The sequence below is a fragment of the Colletotrichum tamarilloi genome, assembly GCF_030869305.1.
Source record: "Colletotrichum tamarilloi strain Tom-12 chromosome Unknown Scaffold_18.1, whole genome shotgun sequence".
Taxonomy (NCBI): domain Eukaryota; kingdom Fungi; phylum Ascomycota; class Sordariomycetes; order Glomerellales; family Glomerellaceae; genus Colletotrichum; species Colletotrichum tamarilloi.
The window spans coordinates 204,639-221,922 of record NW_026849401.1 but is presented as its reverse complement, the minus strand read 5'-3'; the positions used below and the strand labels follow the sequence as shown (position 1 = coordinate 221,922).

General features: G+C 52.9%; 9 protein-coding genes across 9 annotated transcripts; 6 read left to right on the top strand and 3 right to left on the bottom strand.

Annotated features, from left to right (window-relative positions):
* Positions 1-61: 61 nt before the first annotated feature.
* CTAM01_06484 (short-chain dehydrogenase) lies at positions 62-852 on the top strand (the record flags this gene model as incomplete). The annotated part of the gene is made up of 2 exons (XM_060522511.1): positions 62-337; positions 457-852. The coding sequence occupies 2 exons, from the start codon at positions 62-64 to the stop codon at positions 850-852; spliced, it is 672 nt and encodes a 223-aa protein (XP_060382770.1).
* A 579-nt stretch (positions 853-1,431) lies between these two features.
* CTAM01_06482 (uncharacterized protein) lies at positions 1,432-2,136 on the bottom strand (the record flags this gene model as incomplete). The annotated part of the gene is made up of 3 exons (XM_060522509.1): positions 1,432-1,683; positions 1,759-1,841; positions 2,064-2,136. 3 exons carry the CDS (start codon positions 2,134-2,136, stop codon positions 1,432-1,434), a joined length of 408 nt encoding a protein of 135 aa, XP_060382768.1.
* On the top strand, positions 1,439-1,849 carry CTAM01_06483 (uncharacterized protein; the record flags this gene model as incomplete). Its single annotated transcript, XM_060522510.1, has 2 exons — positions 1,439-1,578; positions 1,642-1,849. 2 exons carry the CDS (start codon positions 1,439-1,441, stop codon positions 1,847-1,849), a joined length of 348 nt encoding a protein of 115 aa, XP_060382769.1.
* A 279-nt stretch (positions 2,137-2,415) lies between the features above and the next one.
* On the top strand, positions 2,416-3,240 carry CTAM01_06481 (aminodeoxychorismate lyase; the record flags this gene model as incomplete). Its single annotated transcript, XM_060522508.1, has 1 exon — positions 2,416-3,240. The coding sequence occupies one exon, from the start codon at positions 2,416-2,418 to the stop codon at positions 3,238-3,240; it is 825 nt and encodes a 274-aa protein (XP_060382767.1).
* A 2,798-nt stretch (positions 3,241-6,038) lies between these two features.
* CTAM01_06480 (alpha-galactosidase) lies at positions 6,039-7,952 on the top strand (the record flags this gene model as incomplete). Its single annotated transcript, XM_060522507.1, has 5 exons — positions 6,039-6,423; positions 6,488-6,542; positions 6,605-6,772; positions 6,835-6,975; positions 7,049-7,952. 5 exons carry the CDS (start codon positions 6,039-6,041, stop codon positions 7,950-7,952), a joined length of 1,653 nt encoding a protein of 550 aa, XP_060382766.1.
* Positions 7,953-8,229: 277 nt separating this feature from the next.
* CTAM01_06479 (uncharacterized protein) lies at positions 8,230-9,548 on the bottom strand (the record flags this gene model as incomplete). Its single annotated transcript, XM_060522506.1, has 4 exons — positions 8,230-8,748; positions 8,810-8,996; positions 9,063-9,272; positions 9,331-9,548. The coding sequence occupies 4 exons, from the start codon at positions 9,546-9,548 to the stop codon at positions 8,230-8,232; spliced, it is 1,134 nt and encodes a 377-aa protein (XP_060382765.1).
* A 1,200-nt stretch (positions 9,549-10,748) lies between these two features.
* CTAM01_06478 (uncharacterized protein) lies at positions 10,749-11,261 on the top strand (the record flags this gene model as incomplete). The annotated part of the gene is made up of 1 exon (XM_060522505.1): positions 10,749-11,261. The coding sequence occupies one exon, from the start codon at positions 10,749-10,751 to the stop codon at positions 11,259-11,261; it is 513 nt and encodes a 170-aa protein (XP_060382764.1).
* A 1,471-nt stretch (positions 11,262-12,732) lies between these two features.
* Positions 12,733-13,433, bottom strand: CTAM01_06477 (uncharacterized protein; the record flags this gene model as incomplete). Its single annotated transcript, XM_060522504.1, has 2 exons — positions 12,733-13,178; positions 13,250-13,433. 2 exons carry the CDS (start codon positions 13,431-13,433, stop codon positions 12,733-12,735), a joined length of 630 nt encoding a protein of 209 aa, XP_060382763.1.
* A 1,969-nt stretch (positions 13,434-15,402) lies between these two features.
* On the top strand, positions 15,403-17,212 carry CTAM01_06476 (vanillyl-alcohol oxidase; the record flags this gene model as incomplete). The annotated part of the gene is made up of 3 exons (XM_060522503.1): positions 15,403-16,631; positions 16,690-16,841; positions 16,917-17,212. The coding sequence occupies 3 exons, from the start codon at positions 15,403-15,405 to the stop codon at positions 17,210-17,212; spliced, it is 1,677 nt and encodes a 558-aa protein (XP_060382762.1).
* Between the last annotated feature and the right edge of the window lie 72 nt (positions 17,213-17,284).

Genomic DNA, 17,284 nt, shown 5'->3' with positions numbered 1-17,284 from the left:
TCGGACTACTGTATCATCACCAATTCATCATTTCACCATTTCAATCCGTCGATACGAAAACATGGCTCCCTCAGAAGACAACCTAGGATTCAAATGTGCGGTCATCACCGGTGGTGGTGGTGGCATCGGCAAGGTGATGGCCGAGCACTTCATTTCCAAGGGCAAAAAGGTCATCATCGCCGGACGCACAGAATCGAAACTTCAAAAAACAGCAAAAGAGATCGGGGCTGTCGGCTATTACGTGCTGGACACGGGCAAGGTCGAACAGATACCCGACTTTGTCAAACGTGTCACCAAGGAACACCCTGATCTAGACTGCCTCGTCAACAACGCTGGGGTGCAACGTCCTCTGGAGATTCTCAAGGACGACGATTCCTACCGAAGGCTGATCAAGAAATCGACATTAATATTCGGGGCCCAATGCATCTGGCTCTAGGCCTGTTACCACACCTTCAGACCAAGGAATCCGCCCTCATCATCAACGTGTCGAGTGTACTTGGCTTCATACCATTCTCCATCATCAACCCCGTCTATAACGGCACCAAAGCTTGGCTGCACTTTTGGAGCATGAACCTTCGCACACAGCTCAAAAACAGTGGTTCCAAAGTCAGAGTTGTAGAAATTGCGCCACCGACAGTAGCAACTGACCTGCACCGAGAGCGATCGGATCCAGACGACAACAAGAAGGAGAATAATCCGGATGCTCTCAGCGTGGATGAGTTTATGGAGGAAGTCGCTAGTAAATTGGAGGACGGTGTCGAGACCATCGGGCCGGGCATGGCTGGAGAGGTTATCGGCAGATGGTATGGTGCGTTCGGTGATCAATACGCAAAGGCGGCAGGGAGCAAATAGTTGGATCATTCCTCAAAGCGAGCAGATATCACATGCTTCACCCAACAGACTTCTCAATCTGAAATGACATCCCTTATTAAAGGTACTGAGGATATGAACGTTTCACTTTAACTTTTACACGAAGTATGACGGACAATGCGAAAGGGTGCCCAGCGGAAACATCACGATATTCCGTTATGAAGGGGCCGTTCAATCGCAGGTTCCGTGAGGACACGTGTGATTCGTGAGCTGGCTCTATCACCCGATGTAAGATTATTGCGTCAACGACATGTTTCCCGCACACTTCTAAAACCCCCATATCTTGTCATGGATCACCGGTGCGCTCCTTGCGCAAGCCTTACATTCGAGGCCTTGATCGAGCTTGCCCAAGCTAGCTTCCGAGCCGATGAGTTTCCCAAAGGAGTATTCTATCAACACCATGAAGTGTACTACGCCTGACACAAGCCGCAAATAACGACTGTAATTTATGTCAACTAGTCCTTGAATGAAAGTGGACAACATCATCATCATCCGTCGGAGACTGTCCGCTTCGATCACTGCGTTGAGCTACTTCGTAATGGTCTTCTGTGTCAGTCTGACTTAACCAATGAGGAGGTTGCGAACCCGCAACCTTCTCTTCTCGCCCTTGCCAGCATCCTGCCTCTTGCTCTGGGCGCCCTTGTCGGAGTCAATACTGGCAACCTCACCCGCAGCCAAAAGGCACTCTTGGATTCCTCCAAGCTTATTGTGAAGGCCTTGTTCTCCTCGAGCAGCTGTGAAACAGTAAACCCGCTCACTTGACATGCTCAGTGTGGCCAATATCCCGGCAGCAAGGGGCTCGAGATTGGCCCGCTGGAGGTTCCATGTAACTCTGCTCTCCTCGCTACTCGCGATGAGTCCACCGACTCAGATACCAACTAGACGCACGAGTACGCGAAGAAGAGACATGAGGGCATTGAGGAGGACGGTGGTGAGGTTAAGCGTGACGGGATCACTGGGCTCGACACCAACTGCTTGACAGAGTACGCGTAAATATTGTAGAGTATCTAAGTACGATTCATGTTATGATCTCTTCAGAGAGGTCGTCATGTTGGGGTAGCGGAATGGAATAAATAGTCTATAGTTGTTGCGAGCTTTTGTCATTTGATACGTGGGCAGAAGTACAACAAAACCTCCTGGTTACAACAACCACAAACGTTGATCTCGGAGGGAGAGTTCATGGGCGGTCTTACCTCTCGCAGATTGCGTATCCTGAATTATAGCGTGTTCAGATGCAGTACCGGTTTGCCGGAAGCGTGCGCACATCCACGGATCTTAGATTCGCTATTTGATTACAAGCTGTCGAGAACCACCATCATCAGCGCTCCAGCAAAAGGATATGACCTGCCTAAATCTGCTAGCTTGTATTCGATTAAGATGGAGACGATTTATTCTCTGATCCCTGGTGGCTGCGCCGCAGGTCTGCAGCTGATAAGTCGCAGCACCGACGTCCGGCAAACATAAATATCCAAGGCTCTCCCAGCCTTTGCTTCCTCTGAAGTGTGAAATCTTACCCTAGGCTTTCTTATCACGTCGAAGGTAGCTATGGTCTCTAACGAAGAGGTTGAGGCAATCGCCTCTGACGCAAACTTCGAGATCATCACAACCTTCGCTTACTCGGCAGGTCTCCCCTATAACGAGGCATCTCTGCCGGATTCATACTGCTACCTGCTTCAGTATGGTATCGATCGTCTCCAAGCTGCGGCGTCTGATCTTTCATGGACCGCGGTGGCTGAGGACTTGCGTAGCATCGATCGCGTGCAATCATTGTCCAAGCAGGTCAGCGCCCACATGCTTTTAATCCACGGCGAAGCGTCCAAGGACCCGGGAAGACGCTTCATCGTGCGCTTGGCCTTCAAGAGGGACGGAATCCTCAGCATCATGTCGGGCCGGAGGCCCATCTCATCGGATTCCCTTTACCCAAGAAACTTGTTGAACATCACGGACTCTCTCAGTACTCCAGAAATCCCTGTGTACCTGGACATGGAGCCGACAAAGCCTTCACTGTTCACCAAGCACAAAACAACGCATCGCCAGTCCTATAGCGCCGCTTGGAAACGTGCGGGTGTAGACGAGGCGGCGTCTCCTGCTGAATGTGACGTGCTGTTACAGAATGAGAACGGCCACATCATGGGAGCCGCGTTTAGGACGGTGTACTTTTGGAGGGATGGCAGTTTGGTGACTCCGAGTAGTGAGACTGGATGCAAGATGGGCGTCTCGCGAAGATGGGCAGTGGAAAATGCGGATGTGAAGGAAACATTGATTACAGCTGTGAACATCAGCGATGGCAAGGTGGTTTGGTTGAGTTCGGCTGTAGGGGGCTTCATACAGGGAAAGATCATTCTGGAAAGAAAGACTCGAGATGAATAAGTTTTGTGAGCCCGAGGATGCTTGCGGCTCTATGATTCACGGCATTCCAATCGAAAGAAGCTCCAGAACTCTCAGATGAATCATAGATGTTACAGTATTCGAGGCCTGTTTTAGCATAATGTGAATGGCATAAGTAAAAAGACCACTGTCGCACAGATCGAATTTGTTATGTTTCATTTTGACATAGTCGCAAAGGAAAAGAATCGCCGATCCGAAGAAGCTCCGAATGTCGATTCCATGAAACGGCCAAGCAACTGCAGGATTCATAATTTCAGCTTTCATGAATGCTACACACTCGTATAGCTGGCAAACAACTTATAAAGATCTTGTTTCGACGTGGTCATAGTGCAAGTCGGCGCTCCTTATGTGGACGATGAGGATGAGTACTTTATGGCACATGGGCCTGCCCGGTTCCCCTGCTTACTTCCGGCAAGTTGACAGCACATCTAAGGTTATGCAATTATTTTGTACCATGTGTTACCGTATCTATCTGAGAGCTTAATTGATGCTGATAATTTTGCTTCAGATACCACCTCGTGCATTGTCAGTTTGCGAACTGGTAATTCTGAGACTGATGAGGATCTTGGATCTAGTCGGAATCATACACTCGCGAAGCAATTGTTGACAGACTGCCGTATAAATTCACACAAGAATTATCTAGCAAGCCAAGAGCACGGGCTATCCACCAGGGTCATTGACGTAGGAGAATCTCTGGATTCTGGAAATGTCCGCTTAGTCTCGACGAAAGGCGCGAAAGATCAATAAAGTATACAAGACCCCGAGTCGGATCGGAAGAATGAGTTCTAAAGAATGAGGTTGGTTTACCGCAACTCGACGGTTCAATATAGTTTCTGCTATGGTGTCAACAAAAAGTAGGAAAGGTGTACTCAAGTCAGACCATGCTCAGACAGCAAGAAGTGAGCGTCAATACCACAATCCAAATCTCGAACAGTCAACACAGTCCTGTAGCTAGCTGTCTGGCGGAAAGATCAAAACGAAGAGGACTTTCGAAGCCTTGGTAGACATAGTGCGTTGCAAATACGAGTGACATTTCACGAGTATATGCTGTCTCCAAGCAATATCCATGTGGTCACACCATGTCCTTTACCCTGTGAGCTTGCCACTCCCTCTCCCGGACGGTCGGACCCCTGGAAACAAATGTCATTCTATGTGACTACTACTAAGTAGTGAACGCATATACCCAAAGGAAGCTTACGTGCGGTTCAAATGAACTACCGGCCTTCTCGGGGATACACAATATCTGCATCCAATTCTTGGAGAGGACTATCTGGCCGGTATCTGGCCTTTGGACATTCGGCGTGGCTTCCTGTGGATCCTCGAGGGAAACTTCTGCTATCGTGAAAGAGACAGCCGCCGCGCCACTTCATGGTCATGAGCCGTGACTGGCGATATGGTACTTTCGTTTGAGGAATCGACAATACTAGGGCCGAGCCCTTCGAGTGCCCAACGCTTAGAAATCGTCATCCACCCAAGAAATCCCGATAACATATACGGGGAGATTCTGTTCGCAAAGCTTATCCTCAAAGCGTTTACTATGCCTTGGTTCGTAGTCGACAGGTCATTAGCACATACTACAACACTACCTCCATAGTACATGCTACCTTAGATGAACCGGCTGCGGCTGAAAACACGGTCAAGATAGCGCATTCAAGTCTCTTCAGAGTTGACGATGGTGATCGAGACTACGTCGCCTCCAATGTCACTGGACCGGGAGACAAATCGAATTGAGAGCTGGACACGGATGTTTCCCGCGGCGACAAATATGCGCTGCTGCTGGTTCATACTGATGATTCTAGCGAGGAAGAAGCCGGATTGTCTGATTCTGAGACACTTGGTCTAGTCATCCGCGAAGCGACAGGCGAGGCCGAGGAAGAACATACGAGAGAGCTGGATTCGCCCGGATGCAGACGCCCAAATTGTCTTGACTCAAGACTTGGACTGGCGTGTCTTGACAATGGCCTCATGCGGGTAGTGTAGACGTTGAGTTTAGGTCTTTTAGCCGTGAAACTCTAAAGCACATCTTGATCCATCGCATTCTAAGTTGAGCGCGTGTCAGTGAGGTAACATCCAGATCAAAGTACATGTGCCCAGTCAAGACAGGGCGCATGAGTCGTGCAAACCTGAGCAAATAGATCTCATCTCAACCCCACCGTCACGAACCTTGTCAAACGCCCGTCTAGATTTCCTATTCCATTCAATCTTCCCATCCCACCCTAGCCGCAACCCCGATACGACTCCTCTTTAACTGCGGGGGAAACATTGGCATTAACCGGCCTTTAAACCAGTTTAAGCCCATGGGCCTTCCGATAGACTGATGCGGCCCGGGTGGAGCCAGGCACATCTGCACAACCGCTGCACGATGTCGCATTTTGTTTATAAGCGCCCGAGTCCGAGTGGTCGTGTTCGTCAATGGGACGTTGACCCCGATAAGTTTACTCAGCCCAGCCGTTTTCCCCGCGTTGTTGCCCCGACTCATCCATCATGTGGCTTTTCCTTACCCCTGGGGAACTGGTGGAGATCTTGGAACTACCGGAACGATATTTCAATGGTGCGCGTAGAATCGTGATGACCTCACCTGGGCCGAGGGTGGCATTGAGTCAATTCCGGGGAAGACGGGGCCGTGCGGAGAGACGGTTGCAATCTCGCGCACGGAAAATGGCCTGCAATTGACCTATAAACATGAGTATCCCACGGCAGACTAAGGTGTTGTTGTAGGAAGAGTTGTGGTAGTTGCGAACCTCTGAGATTCTCGACCCGACCTCATCGGATCATCAACCATGGCCTCCGTCGCGTTCACGCTCCTGACGGCGCTCGCCGCCCGCGCCTCGGCCAAGACCCATAAGACACCGACACCTCAGATGGGATGGAACAGTTACAACTACTACAACTGCTACCCCAATGAGACGCTGATCAAAGAGAACGCACACGCCTTGATCAACACTGGTCTAGCCGACGCCGGATACACCACCGTGACTACCGACTGCGGCTGGCCGGCTCAGGAGCGCTCCGCTGACGGCGAGCTCGTGTGGAACCCGGAATTGTTCCCGTCCGGAGGCGGCAAGGAGCTCGGCGATTACATCCACAATCTCGGCCTGAAGTTCGGCGTATACTCCGGCGGCGGATACTACCAATGCGGTTCCACAGATCAGCCCGCTTCTCTCGGTGAGTAGCAATTACCCGGAACTCCAATGCTCAGTGTACCAGATAGTCCTAACAAGAATTTCAGATCATGAGCTCACCGATGCCAAGTCATTCGCCAACTGGGGCGCAGATTCTCTGAAGTACGTCCATCAAGGAGTAAAGGCCTGAGGAGGGCCGGGTGCTAATACGAGGTGCACATCAGATACGATAACTGCTACGCGGTCGAGCCCACGGTTATGGTCGACTATGTTTCCGAAGAAGCCGTTTCACCGGATCGCTTCGTAGCTATGGCAGATGCGCTGAACACAACGGACCGGGACATCCTCTACCAAGTCTGCCAATGGGGAACCGGAACTGACTTGGGTATCTGGTGCGTCGTCCACGGTAGCGAAATTCTCTCAAGCATTCACAAGGAACTAACTTGATCACTAGGGCACCCAAGATTGGCAACAGCTGGAGAATCAGCAACGACATTTACAACGGCTGGCGCAGCATTTGGCGGATCACGAACCAAGTTGTCCCTTTTTACAAGTACACCGGCCCAGGTGCTTTCCCCGACATGGACATGTTGCTGTGAGTAGTAAACTTCATGTTCTTTCCACAGGAGTGCGTCTTTTTAATTCCGGCGCTGACAACATCATCCCAGCATTGGTCTCAGCGCCCTGTCGATTGAGGAGGAGAAGTTCCACATGGGAATGTGGGCCATCAACAAGTCTCCCCTTACCCTCGGTGCCCCCGCTATCCCCGGTCTTGTCCCAGAATCAGCCCACGAGATCCTCGTCAACAAGGAAGTCATCGCTCTCAACCAAGACCCCCTCGCCAAGCAGACAGAACTCGTCCGTCGCTACACCGAGGAGGAGTGGGACGTTTGGGCCGGCGAATTATCGGGCTCCCGCCTCGTGGTCGGCCTGGCAAACTGGAAGAACGATTCCCAGGCCGTGAGCGTCGACCTCGCGGCCGTCTTGGGTGTCGCCTCGGCCAACGCCCGTGACGTATGGGCGGCGAGTGACATCGGCTCCATCTCGGGCACGTACGAGACGACGTTGAACGGCCACGAGCTCAAGTTGCTCGTGCTCTCGGACCTCTCCACGACGGCACCCGCCGTCGACGCGTCAGCCGGATATTACACGGCCACTGACGCCGCGCTGTCTGGCTCAGCCTCCAAGGTTACTTGCGCAGAGGGTCAGTGTCTTCCGAGCAGCACAAAGGTGGGGAATATCGGTTCAGGGGCCGCGGTCAAGTTTGAGGGCGTCGAGGCCAAGTCAGAGGGCAAGAAACTGCTGGGCGTTGACTTTATCAACTATGAGATCGCCCTTGACTCCGCGTGGCAGTTTGGGTCCAATACCCGCAATTTGACCATCTCCGTCAATGGTGGTACCGAGAAACGGTGGGCCTTCCCCATCTCCGGCGGCAACTGGTTTGACACTGGCCGCTTGCTCGTTGAGGTTGATGGCTTCAAGGGTGATAGCTCGAACACGGTGGAGTTCAAGTCGTTTGGAAGTGCTTGGGCCCCCGACTTGGTTGGTTTCGAGGTTTTCGAGGCCAGCTAGAGTCTTGAGCAAGCAACTTGAAATGATCATTCATAGGCAAGATTATGAGAGCAAGACAATCTTGGATTCTTACAATGAGATCCTCCTAGTACACTCAGGAGGCTTGATATTAATCAGTCTCGCCCATATCATCAAGGACTAGTATACAAAGAAAAGAGGCGTTGTGAGTATAGCACAGGGGTATTCGTAACGAAAAAGAGCCTTGATCATAGCATGCCAGAACAAAGTCCGCATGCATCCATCCCAACCATTACCATCAATTACATAGCCGCATCACCTAACCCCTCATCTCCTTCTTCTCCGATGACCGAGGATGTCCGGGATTGCTGGTCAGCGAGTCCTCATCATCAACCCTGTAGAAAGAGCTTCCGCTCGCCGCATCATCGTTGCGCCCGCTGAAAGATGAGGCAGGGTTCGACTTCGGCGAGTGCGACTCAACGCGGACTTCAACATCGACTCTTCGGTGGATACCAGTTCTAGCTTCCCGGATGGCTTCGAGATTTCTATCCTCAGGAACGGCTCCGACGCTGGCGCGATGGAAACTCTTAAGACCTCCGGTTTCGTGGTGGCCGTTGTGACCGTTGTCAAGACCAGTTGGGTTCGTGCGATGACCTCGGGAATGTCCCTGGGAGTATGAGAGGGAGTTGAATCTAAAACCGCTATCTTGATCCTTTGCGAGGCGTGTGATCAATGAGGCCATTGACATTTCGATGTTGAGCTTGACCATGTAGGCCACGGGGTGGAACTGGATGTAGACGACTTGGTTTGGAAGTGACATGAGGCCAATGAGCATAGCCTGGATGTGTATTGTCAGCCTCCTGAACATATTACATGATCGTAGTGGTGTCTTGACTTACGTCCATGGCAATTGAGAGAACCATCAGCTTTGCATTGAAGCCAACCAGAGGCTTGTATTTGACCAATCCATGCTGATTCAGGAGGCGAGCCTTGACGACGTGGAGAAAATACCAGTTGAGGCCAGCGTCAACGATGAGAATGAGGATTTTGGAGAGACGGTCCCAATAGTGGTTGATATTGACGTATCTGTGATCTCATATCAGCGAGTGAACTATACGGCAAGAGCTCAGTACAGGAGATGGTCGAACTTACGTCTGGCTAACAGGAGGGTCAAGGTGGGAGGGAATCCAGATGCAGAAGACGGCAATATTGATCAGGGTGATAACCACAGCCGTTCCCCATTTCAGCATGCGAATGGTCTTTTGACTCTCCGCAATGACGGCGATACGATTGATGATGATTTGCATCAGCAACTGGATCTCCCACACCCATAAGAATAGGATGAAGAATAACACCGGCACTCTTTGACACCGAGAGTGTTAGCTCGGTCAGAGCAGAAGTACCGCAATTCGATACTCACGTTGGTCCTAATATCCCATCTAAGAATAACCATCCGATGACGGCAATGACGAGATTGGCAACAATCTCACCCCACATCATGTAGATGTATGTGCTTCGAAGGGGGTTACGATTCCGTCTCGTCTGCTTCATGGCCTCCCATACTGTCAAGAAACCAAAACCGATAGTAAAGCCCGCGGCCAGCGAGGCAATCTGGTAGTCGGTCTTTGATGCCGCCATCGTGAAGTATGCTGGAGAGGGCGAAGGCGGGAAGATCGATTCGTTCGTATTAAATAAGTATCGTATCCGATGTGTTCGAGGTTCGGTCCTCTCAAGAAAGGCTCCTTGATATACCAGATTGGGTATGTGGGGAAGGAGACGAGGATGAGAGGGGAGCAAGATGTCGTCTAGTTCAAACTCAAAGAAAGCCCTACGAGCCCATCGAGAAGGGGGAAACGGGCATACTTTTAAGAATCGACGATGTGCGTCCACAGTCCGGAGCAGATTGGCCCTCGTCAAGCTCGGCTACCCACTTCTTTTCCGGCCCGTAAGTTAAGAAATTTCCCCTTCTCCAGTGCTGTGGCAATAATAACAGACTAACAGCCTGGTAGGCTCTGGTTTCGCGATCCCAAACGGCAGAGGGTGGCTAGGCCGCGACAGGTAATCGAGCCCTCCAGCCGGCGCGGTGACTAGACCGGGCGAAGAACCCACATGGTGGTGACAATTGTTAGTGCCACCCTCTAGCCTACGCCACACGCACCACAAACGTGTAGCAGAGGTGCAGAGGTCGCACTCCAAGAGTCACTACCAGTCTGTTACTGTTACTATAAGCAGGGGTGGTGGGGGACTATGAGACGACAGGTCCTGCAAAAGGAGTCAATCGGCACCCCCTTCTCGTAGCTCTCTTGCCCAGTTGAGACAGTTGATGGACGGTGATGTCTTCATCCGTCGATGGTTTGGGTTGCATAGGATGGCAGGAAGTTTGACAATACTACCAGATAGCAAAGCCTATCCCACTGGCCCGAGAAAAGAAAAAGATCAACAGGCACGACCGGCCCCCAATAGACATGTCTCGCGATGTGCCGTCATTTCTTCATGGTGCAAATGCCGGGGATAAAGGTTTGCTGAAGAAGAAGTGAACCCAGGCGTCGATCTTGAGAGGGTCAGTCACGCAAGAAGGGATCCTCCTTACCATCCGCGGGAGCGGAAAGCAGGTTCCCTCTGCTGCTCTTTTCTGGGATACCATCTTGTCACGTTCTCCAGCCTGGTTCTTCGAGCAGAACTTCGCCATAAAAGAGCGGGGTCTGTTATAGGGGTGACGGGGCCTTGTCGTCAATAGCTTCGTGGACTGGGAACGAACTGGCGAACCACAGGCGGGGAGTGCGATGTTCATTGGGGACCCGGGCGAGGAAGAAATGGTCCAGGGATCAGCAGATCGGCATGGCTTCCTGGTCTTTCACAGATGCTGCATGCAGCTTGGAGGCCGTGCGTTTCTTCAGTAGACAGCCAGACAGACAGACAGCGGGCATCTCCGTCGTCTCAACACCTCATCGGAATCCCTCACCGAGATGGAACGAGACAGCCCGTTGCGCCTCTCTTGATATTTTCGTCGAAGGAATTGTATCGAGAGTGCTCAAGACTGTCCGGCAAATGGCAGACTCGGCAGAAGACCGTTACACCAAACAAGAGTTTCCGGCGTGGTGCCGATCAAGGGGGAACTTTCAGCAATTCAGCAATTACCAAGCCCTTAACAAAGGAGACTGCGCCATAACAAACACCTCCTCTTCCCTCATCATAAACCTTCAGTCAAATGCCGACTGGGCTCACAAAGAAGAGAGACAGTTGCCAAACGACGTGGGAGCCGTATCCAGAGTGTGCTCCGAACCGCAGTTCATGCTGCATGCATGGGACCAAATATCACCCCAGGCCACCTTGGGCCTTTCTGAAACATGATCTTGCTGCACCCACAGCTCTGGCACTCTGGATTTCTGCAAAGAAGGGCCGCATTGTTCTCGCCGGAGATATCTTCCACGTGGAGGAAGGGCCTTGGGTCTAGTATCAAAAGAGACACGAAGGCCGAGATAGCCAGGCCAGATGACACCATCCCATTGGGGGCCATCTTGACGCCGCCCATTGGTAGGAAACCCCTCGACATTACCGTTCCAGGCGAGATTTGAGCCGCCAAGACATGTCAGGGGTTTGCTGGCCGACGAAGCGATCTCCTGGGTGCCATTCCCGAGAGCCCACAACTTTCTGCGGTCAGCGTACCAGTGACAAACAGGTTAACATCGACATGCCTCAGGAAATGCGGGGAGGTTCTGCGCTAATGACACAGAATCCGCGTAACAAATTACCAAAACTCTTTCATCGTGACACTCTCTCAACGTCCTTCATCTAATCATTCTTCGAGCTGTCTAGGTATGCACAGTTTCTCGTTGTCACTCGGCCCGCCAAGTACGATAGCAACGGCTTTCCTTCGGATTCAAGCCGTAGCGGCACGGTGTGGCTGAAGAGAAACGGGGACAACAAGATGATCTGAAGCTGAAGAGACTCCCCCTCGGGCCCCGACAGCCACCACAACACCGGCTGTGGCGTCTTTTCACCGAAGACCTTGACACTATTCCACCTTTGGTTCCTCTCATCCGCGTCTTGGCCTTTGATCAACGCCCGGTGACGCTGGTGAACCACGCCCCTCTGCTGCTCAAACCCAGTGATCCACGTTTTGCAGCATTCAGTGTTCGGAAACACGGTCGGCATTTGGTAAGGTTAAGCATGAAGAAAGAAGGCCACCACCCCTGGGCCCAGCTGGTGCCCCTGGACGAACCCAGCAGAGTCTCGCGACTGCAATGAGTGCATGCTGCAGGCCCTAGTGGCCCCCTCCGGCTGGGACGGCCTAGGGGAGGGCTCGAGCCTCGAGCAAAGTCTGGATCTCTGTGACCCTTGGAAGCTCTGGCCAGTCGTCATCTTCCTTCGCCATGTTTCGCGGAAGCGAGGCACGAACCGAGGCATATTGCCCTGCAGGGGTTCCTGGGTCGCGCGACCAATAGCTTCACTCAGCTCTTGCTCCAGCATCCAGCTCCGAGTGACAGCTTTCTAGCGTCGCCACTAGATACGATGGCTCGGGTCGACCTCGCAGAGAATCACGAGAAATCGGGCCAAAGGGACATGATGTTGACACGACTACTGGTATCTTTACCCAAAGAACAGCTAGAAGACGAAGAGAACTTTCGATGCGTACAGACACCATCCCAAAAAACTGTGCGTGCCCCCCCGCTTCCGCCACCTTTCCCCCTTCCCCGAAGCCACTAACAAGAAACTTGTTCCAAGCGTGAAGCAAATAGGAAATTCGACCGTTGATAGAACGCCTTCGCTCGTCTAAAACCCGCTAAACCACATCATGCAACCCGGACACGCACAGAAGCCGCTATAATCCTCCAAATCCTTTGACAGGAAAATTGAAGTTGACGTGGTGGACTTCGGTTTTCATACCGCCCGTGTACGCCGACTTGTCCGCCGCGCGGCTGGCCTCGAGCCCCGTCCACCCGATCGCCGCGACGAACGTCCTGCCGGTGCTGTCGCCGGAGGATGAGCTTGGTGGGCACAGCGAATACCCGCTTGCCACGCCGTTGCAGCCCGGCATCCTGGATGCTCGTTCGACCACCTCGCGCATCCTGTTCTCGGACTCTCGGCAGTCTTCGAAGCTTAGGGTTTCGACGATGGGGGAGTTGATGACGGCGTGGGGTGCGTAAGGCTTGAATCGGAGTAGGTATGCCGCGGGCTCGCCGTCTAGTACGGGCGCGAACCGGGCCATTGCTTCGGCGAAGTCTTTCGATCTCTGCCACTTCTCGCGCGCATCCGGACTGACCCAACCTATTTTGAGACTCCGGTTGTTAGCCATTTAAGCTGAGCTAGATGAATTGGCCCGGCATATTGTCACGTACCGGTGATGAGCTCAAGCTTCTGTTGATCCTCAGTCCATGGCCCCCAGCGCGTACGAAGATATCCTGGCTGCTTGCTCAGAGTCTGGAGCATAAACTTAAGCTGCTCCTTCCAGTTCTCAACGCCGCCCAAGACAGGAATGGTTACCCGCTCGGTGACGGCATTGGCGAGCTGGGCTGGATCCATCACTGCTGAAAGCTTAGGTTCCGCTTCGGTGAAGGTGTTCTTTGCTCGGACCTTTCTCTTGAACCAAGGGACCTCGATATTGCTAGATTGGCACAGGTGCAAATGACTTGAAGGTTGGCTTATGGTTGCTACTAAACCCGCTTGGAGGTCCGGACCTTACACTAATGTAATATTGATTTCGGCCGGCCTTTTCCTTTGATGTCTTGAGCAGGCAACCCTAATCTTAAATAGCCGTTCGCCAACGGAACAGCTGGAACACCCAAAGGTCATCTGCTACCAAGGTCAAAGGCCAAGCTTTGGATCAAGGGTGATGTGGGATGGATGACGTTTCCGTATCAACAAGTACGGTGTTCAAGTTCGCCCGACGTTGTGGTAAAATGAGATTCGGAACCAGGCGATGGGCGTTGAAAAAGGCCGTCGGCCGTATCTTTGCACCCATCCACCCAACTTAAAAATCACTTCAGGAACCCCCGACCAAAGCTTTAGTAGGTTCGCATCCAGCAAAAGAGCCTCGTTCGCACCTCGCAATCGCAACGACAGCTATCAGTCATGGCGTGTCATTCGGGGTTGGGTGTCCCCCAAGCTTCTCATGAACCAGCAGAATCCCAGAGCGGGAAGTCTTCTAGAAACACCCGGCACCTCCGTTCCGTGACCGCATCGCCAACTGCGGATGGCCGATGCGAGATTTCTCCAACTGCTCCTCCGGGGAGACGTGTACCCCGGCCTATGCGCACCTTTAGGGCTGGCACCTCTGCTTGTGCCAAGCACGCCATTGGGGCGTCTGACAGTTTGGGAACAAGATGTAAAAGATTAGATGACGGGATTTCATGGATAAATGTCTACGAGAATGCGGCCGCCTCGGACAAGCCGGCCGAAGGAAAACCTGACAGGAGCCTGGCCGGTAGCAAATGTCCGTGGGGTAAAGAGAGCAAATTGCTCTCTGTTTCGTTTCATGGTGCGTCTCCCGAGGCAGCGGTAAGACACTGTCAAGACTGCAGCCGCATCTGCAACTAATGACGGGAACGGGTGTCTGTGTGAAGGTTGTGTCTTCCCGTCAGATAGCGTTTCATGACAAGATTCCTCTCCAACAACATGTCCGCCCGTTCCGCACCGTCGCTTTACGAACCCGCGAATCATCACGAACATCTTCCATGGAGGAAGCAAAGCTGGGTGGCCTGTCGCATCATAGCTCTCTTTCGGTAACTGGCTGACCCAAAACGTCTTCACTACGTCCGCCACGTCAAGTTTGACAGAGTTCCGAACTCACGGTCCTCTCGATAGTCGTCCACTACGGCTCAGACCACTGAGCGCCACTCTTCTACGGACGGCAGCGATCTACGCCGAACGCTTCACAAGCCACATGGTGAACAGCTTTCCCTCTCGAAACAGTGATTCCTCTACGATCAATCTGTCGTATCAGGCAGCTGTCCGTAATGAACTGATGGTCCATTGAACGAAACACACTGTTCCATTCTCCGTTGGCTCCCGCCACTTGCTATGGGGTTTCGCCCTGCCTGCTGGTATGCCTTCCACTTGAACGGGTTCGGACTCCAGGCTCGAGTTGTCGCCCGCTCTCGCGAAGGCATCCCGAGGTGCTGGCCCGAATTGGGCCCGGCACGCGCGACGGACGACCGTACCTGGCCTTTCTCAACTTCGCGAGCTATGCAACAGAGCTCGCAACCCCGGTGGTGGAACAGATGTATCAAGCAGTCGGCATCTGACAGTAATCCGTCAAGCATGGCCCCCCATGGTAGGCACGGTTCATCGGACAGCTCGTAGAGGCAACATATCACATCATGAAAGTTATTAAAAGACCTCTGTGCTCTCGGATCGAGTTGATATAGCTTCCTCACAAAACAAGACATCAATATATCTTGATCTCTATTCTAGCGATACGTTTGGTGATTTCAAGTGCCCTTACTCCAGATATCGCATTTAATCAGCCTCATACCAGATCAGACCCGTCAAGATGGCGCCAATTCCGGAGCCCATCGCACTTCCACCAAACTTCACCAACGAGCTATTCCAAAAGTTCGTCATCCGCGCCCAAGAAATCTGCGGCATCGAAAATGTCCGCGTCATCCCCAAGGACAAGCCCCTAGAGGGCGACTCATACCTCAACCAGCCGAAATCACACGATCACTTTCCCCTCTACGAGAAGACCAAGTTCGTCGCCTCGGCCGTCGTCATGCCCCGCCACGTCCCGGACGTCCAGGCCCTCGTCGCACTCTGCAACGAGCTCGTCATGCCCGTCTGGCCAATCTCCCTCGGCCGAAACTTCGGCTACGGCGGCGCTTCCCCACGTGTTCCCGGTTCCGTGGTCATGGACCTGGGCCACCACATGAACCGCATCCTCGAAGTCAACGTGGAGGGTGCATACGTACTTCTCGAGCCGGGCGTCAGCTTCCGGGATCTGCACGAGCACCTCGAGAAACACAACCTCCGCGAGCACCTCTGGATGTCGGTGCCCGTAGGCCAGGGTTCCGTTCTCGGAAATGCTGTGGAGCGCGGCGTCGGTGCCACGCCGTATGGTGACCACTGGGGTATGCACTGCGGCATGGAGGTTGTTCTGCCGAACGGAAAGCTTGTGCGCACCGGTATGGGTGGCGTCCCCAACCCCAACGCGGATACGAGCCTGCGACCTGATGAGCAGCCTGGCTGCGAGACATGGCAGCTCTTCAACACGGGATACGGACCTTACAACGATGGCCTCTTTTCTCAAAGCAACCTGGGTATCGTGACAAAGATTGGCATGTGGCTGATGCCCAACCCGGGAGGCTACCAGCCGTACGAGATCACCTTTGAGAACGACTCGGATCTGCCAAAGGCTGTTGATATTATCCGTCCGTTGCGTCTGCAAATGGTGCTGCAGAACGTCCCTTTCCTTCGCCACACACTATTGAACGCCGCGCATTGCGGGCCGAAGTCCAAGTACACGGACAAGCAGGGGCCATTATCAGAAGAAGAGGTCGACGGGATTGCAAAGAAGCTCGACATGGGTCGGTGGCAGCTCATCGGTGCCGTATACGGACCTAAGCCTGTCCGCGACGTCCTTCTTAGTGTCATCAAACACGAATTTCTCTCCATCCCAGGCTCGAGATTCTTCCTGCCAGAGGACCGCGCACGAGAGAGTCCTCTCCGCGCTCGCGAGCTGCTGATGCAAGGCATTCCTACGGTAGAAGAGTTAAGGTGCCTTAAGTAAGTCCTAATCCCATACCTTACTTTACTGTATGTCAATCGCTAACACTGTACCTAGCTGGCTTCCCAACGGGGGTCAACTCTTGTGGGCTCCAATTTCCAAGGTATCTGGCGAGGATGCAAAGAAACAACACGATGTAGCCAAGAAGCTCATAACCGAATTCGGGTTCGATTACCTCGGCGCCTTTGCTGTCGGCATGCGGGAGCTGCGTAAGTAACGAACATCTTGTCATATGTTTCGATACTCCGTGACAGAACAGAAGTGACTGACCCTGGTTGCCTTAGACCACGTAATCGGTATCCCCTACCGCCTCGACGTACCCGACGACGTGGAGCGCATCAGGAAGTTGGCGCATAAGCTCATCAAGGAAACGACGGCGCACGGCTGGGGCCAGTTCCGCGCGCACACGGCGCTCATGGATCCCGTCGCCGATGCCTTCAACTGGAACGACAACGCGCAGATGCAGCTCAACGAGGCGATCAAGAACGCGCTCGACCCCAACGGTATCATCGCGCCAGGCAAGAACGGCGTGTGGCCTGCGAGCTACGACAAGAAGAAGTGGGTGCTGGGCGGCAACTGAGTAACCCAATTGAGGATGCTTTTTTGCCTTTCTCAAGCTCCCAAAGTTGTCACATTCCCCCGCCTCCCGCCG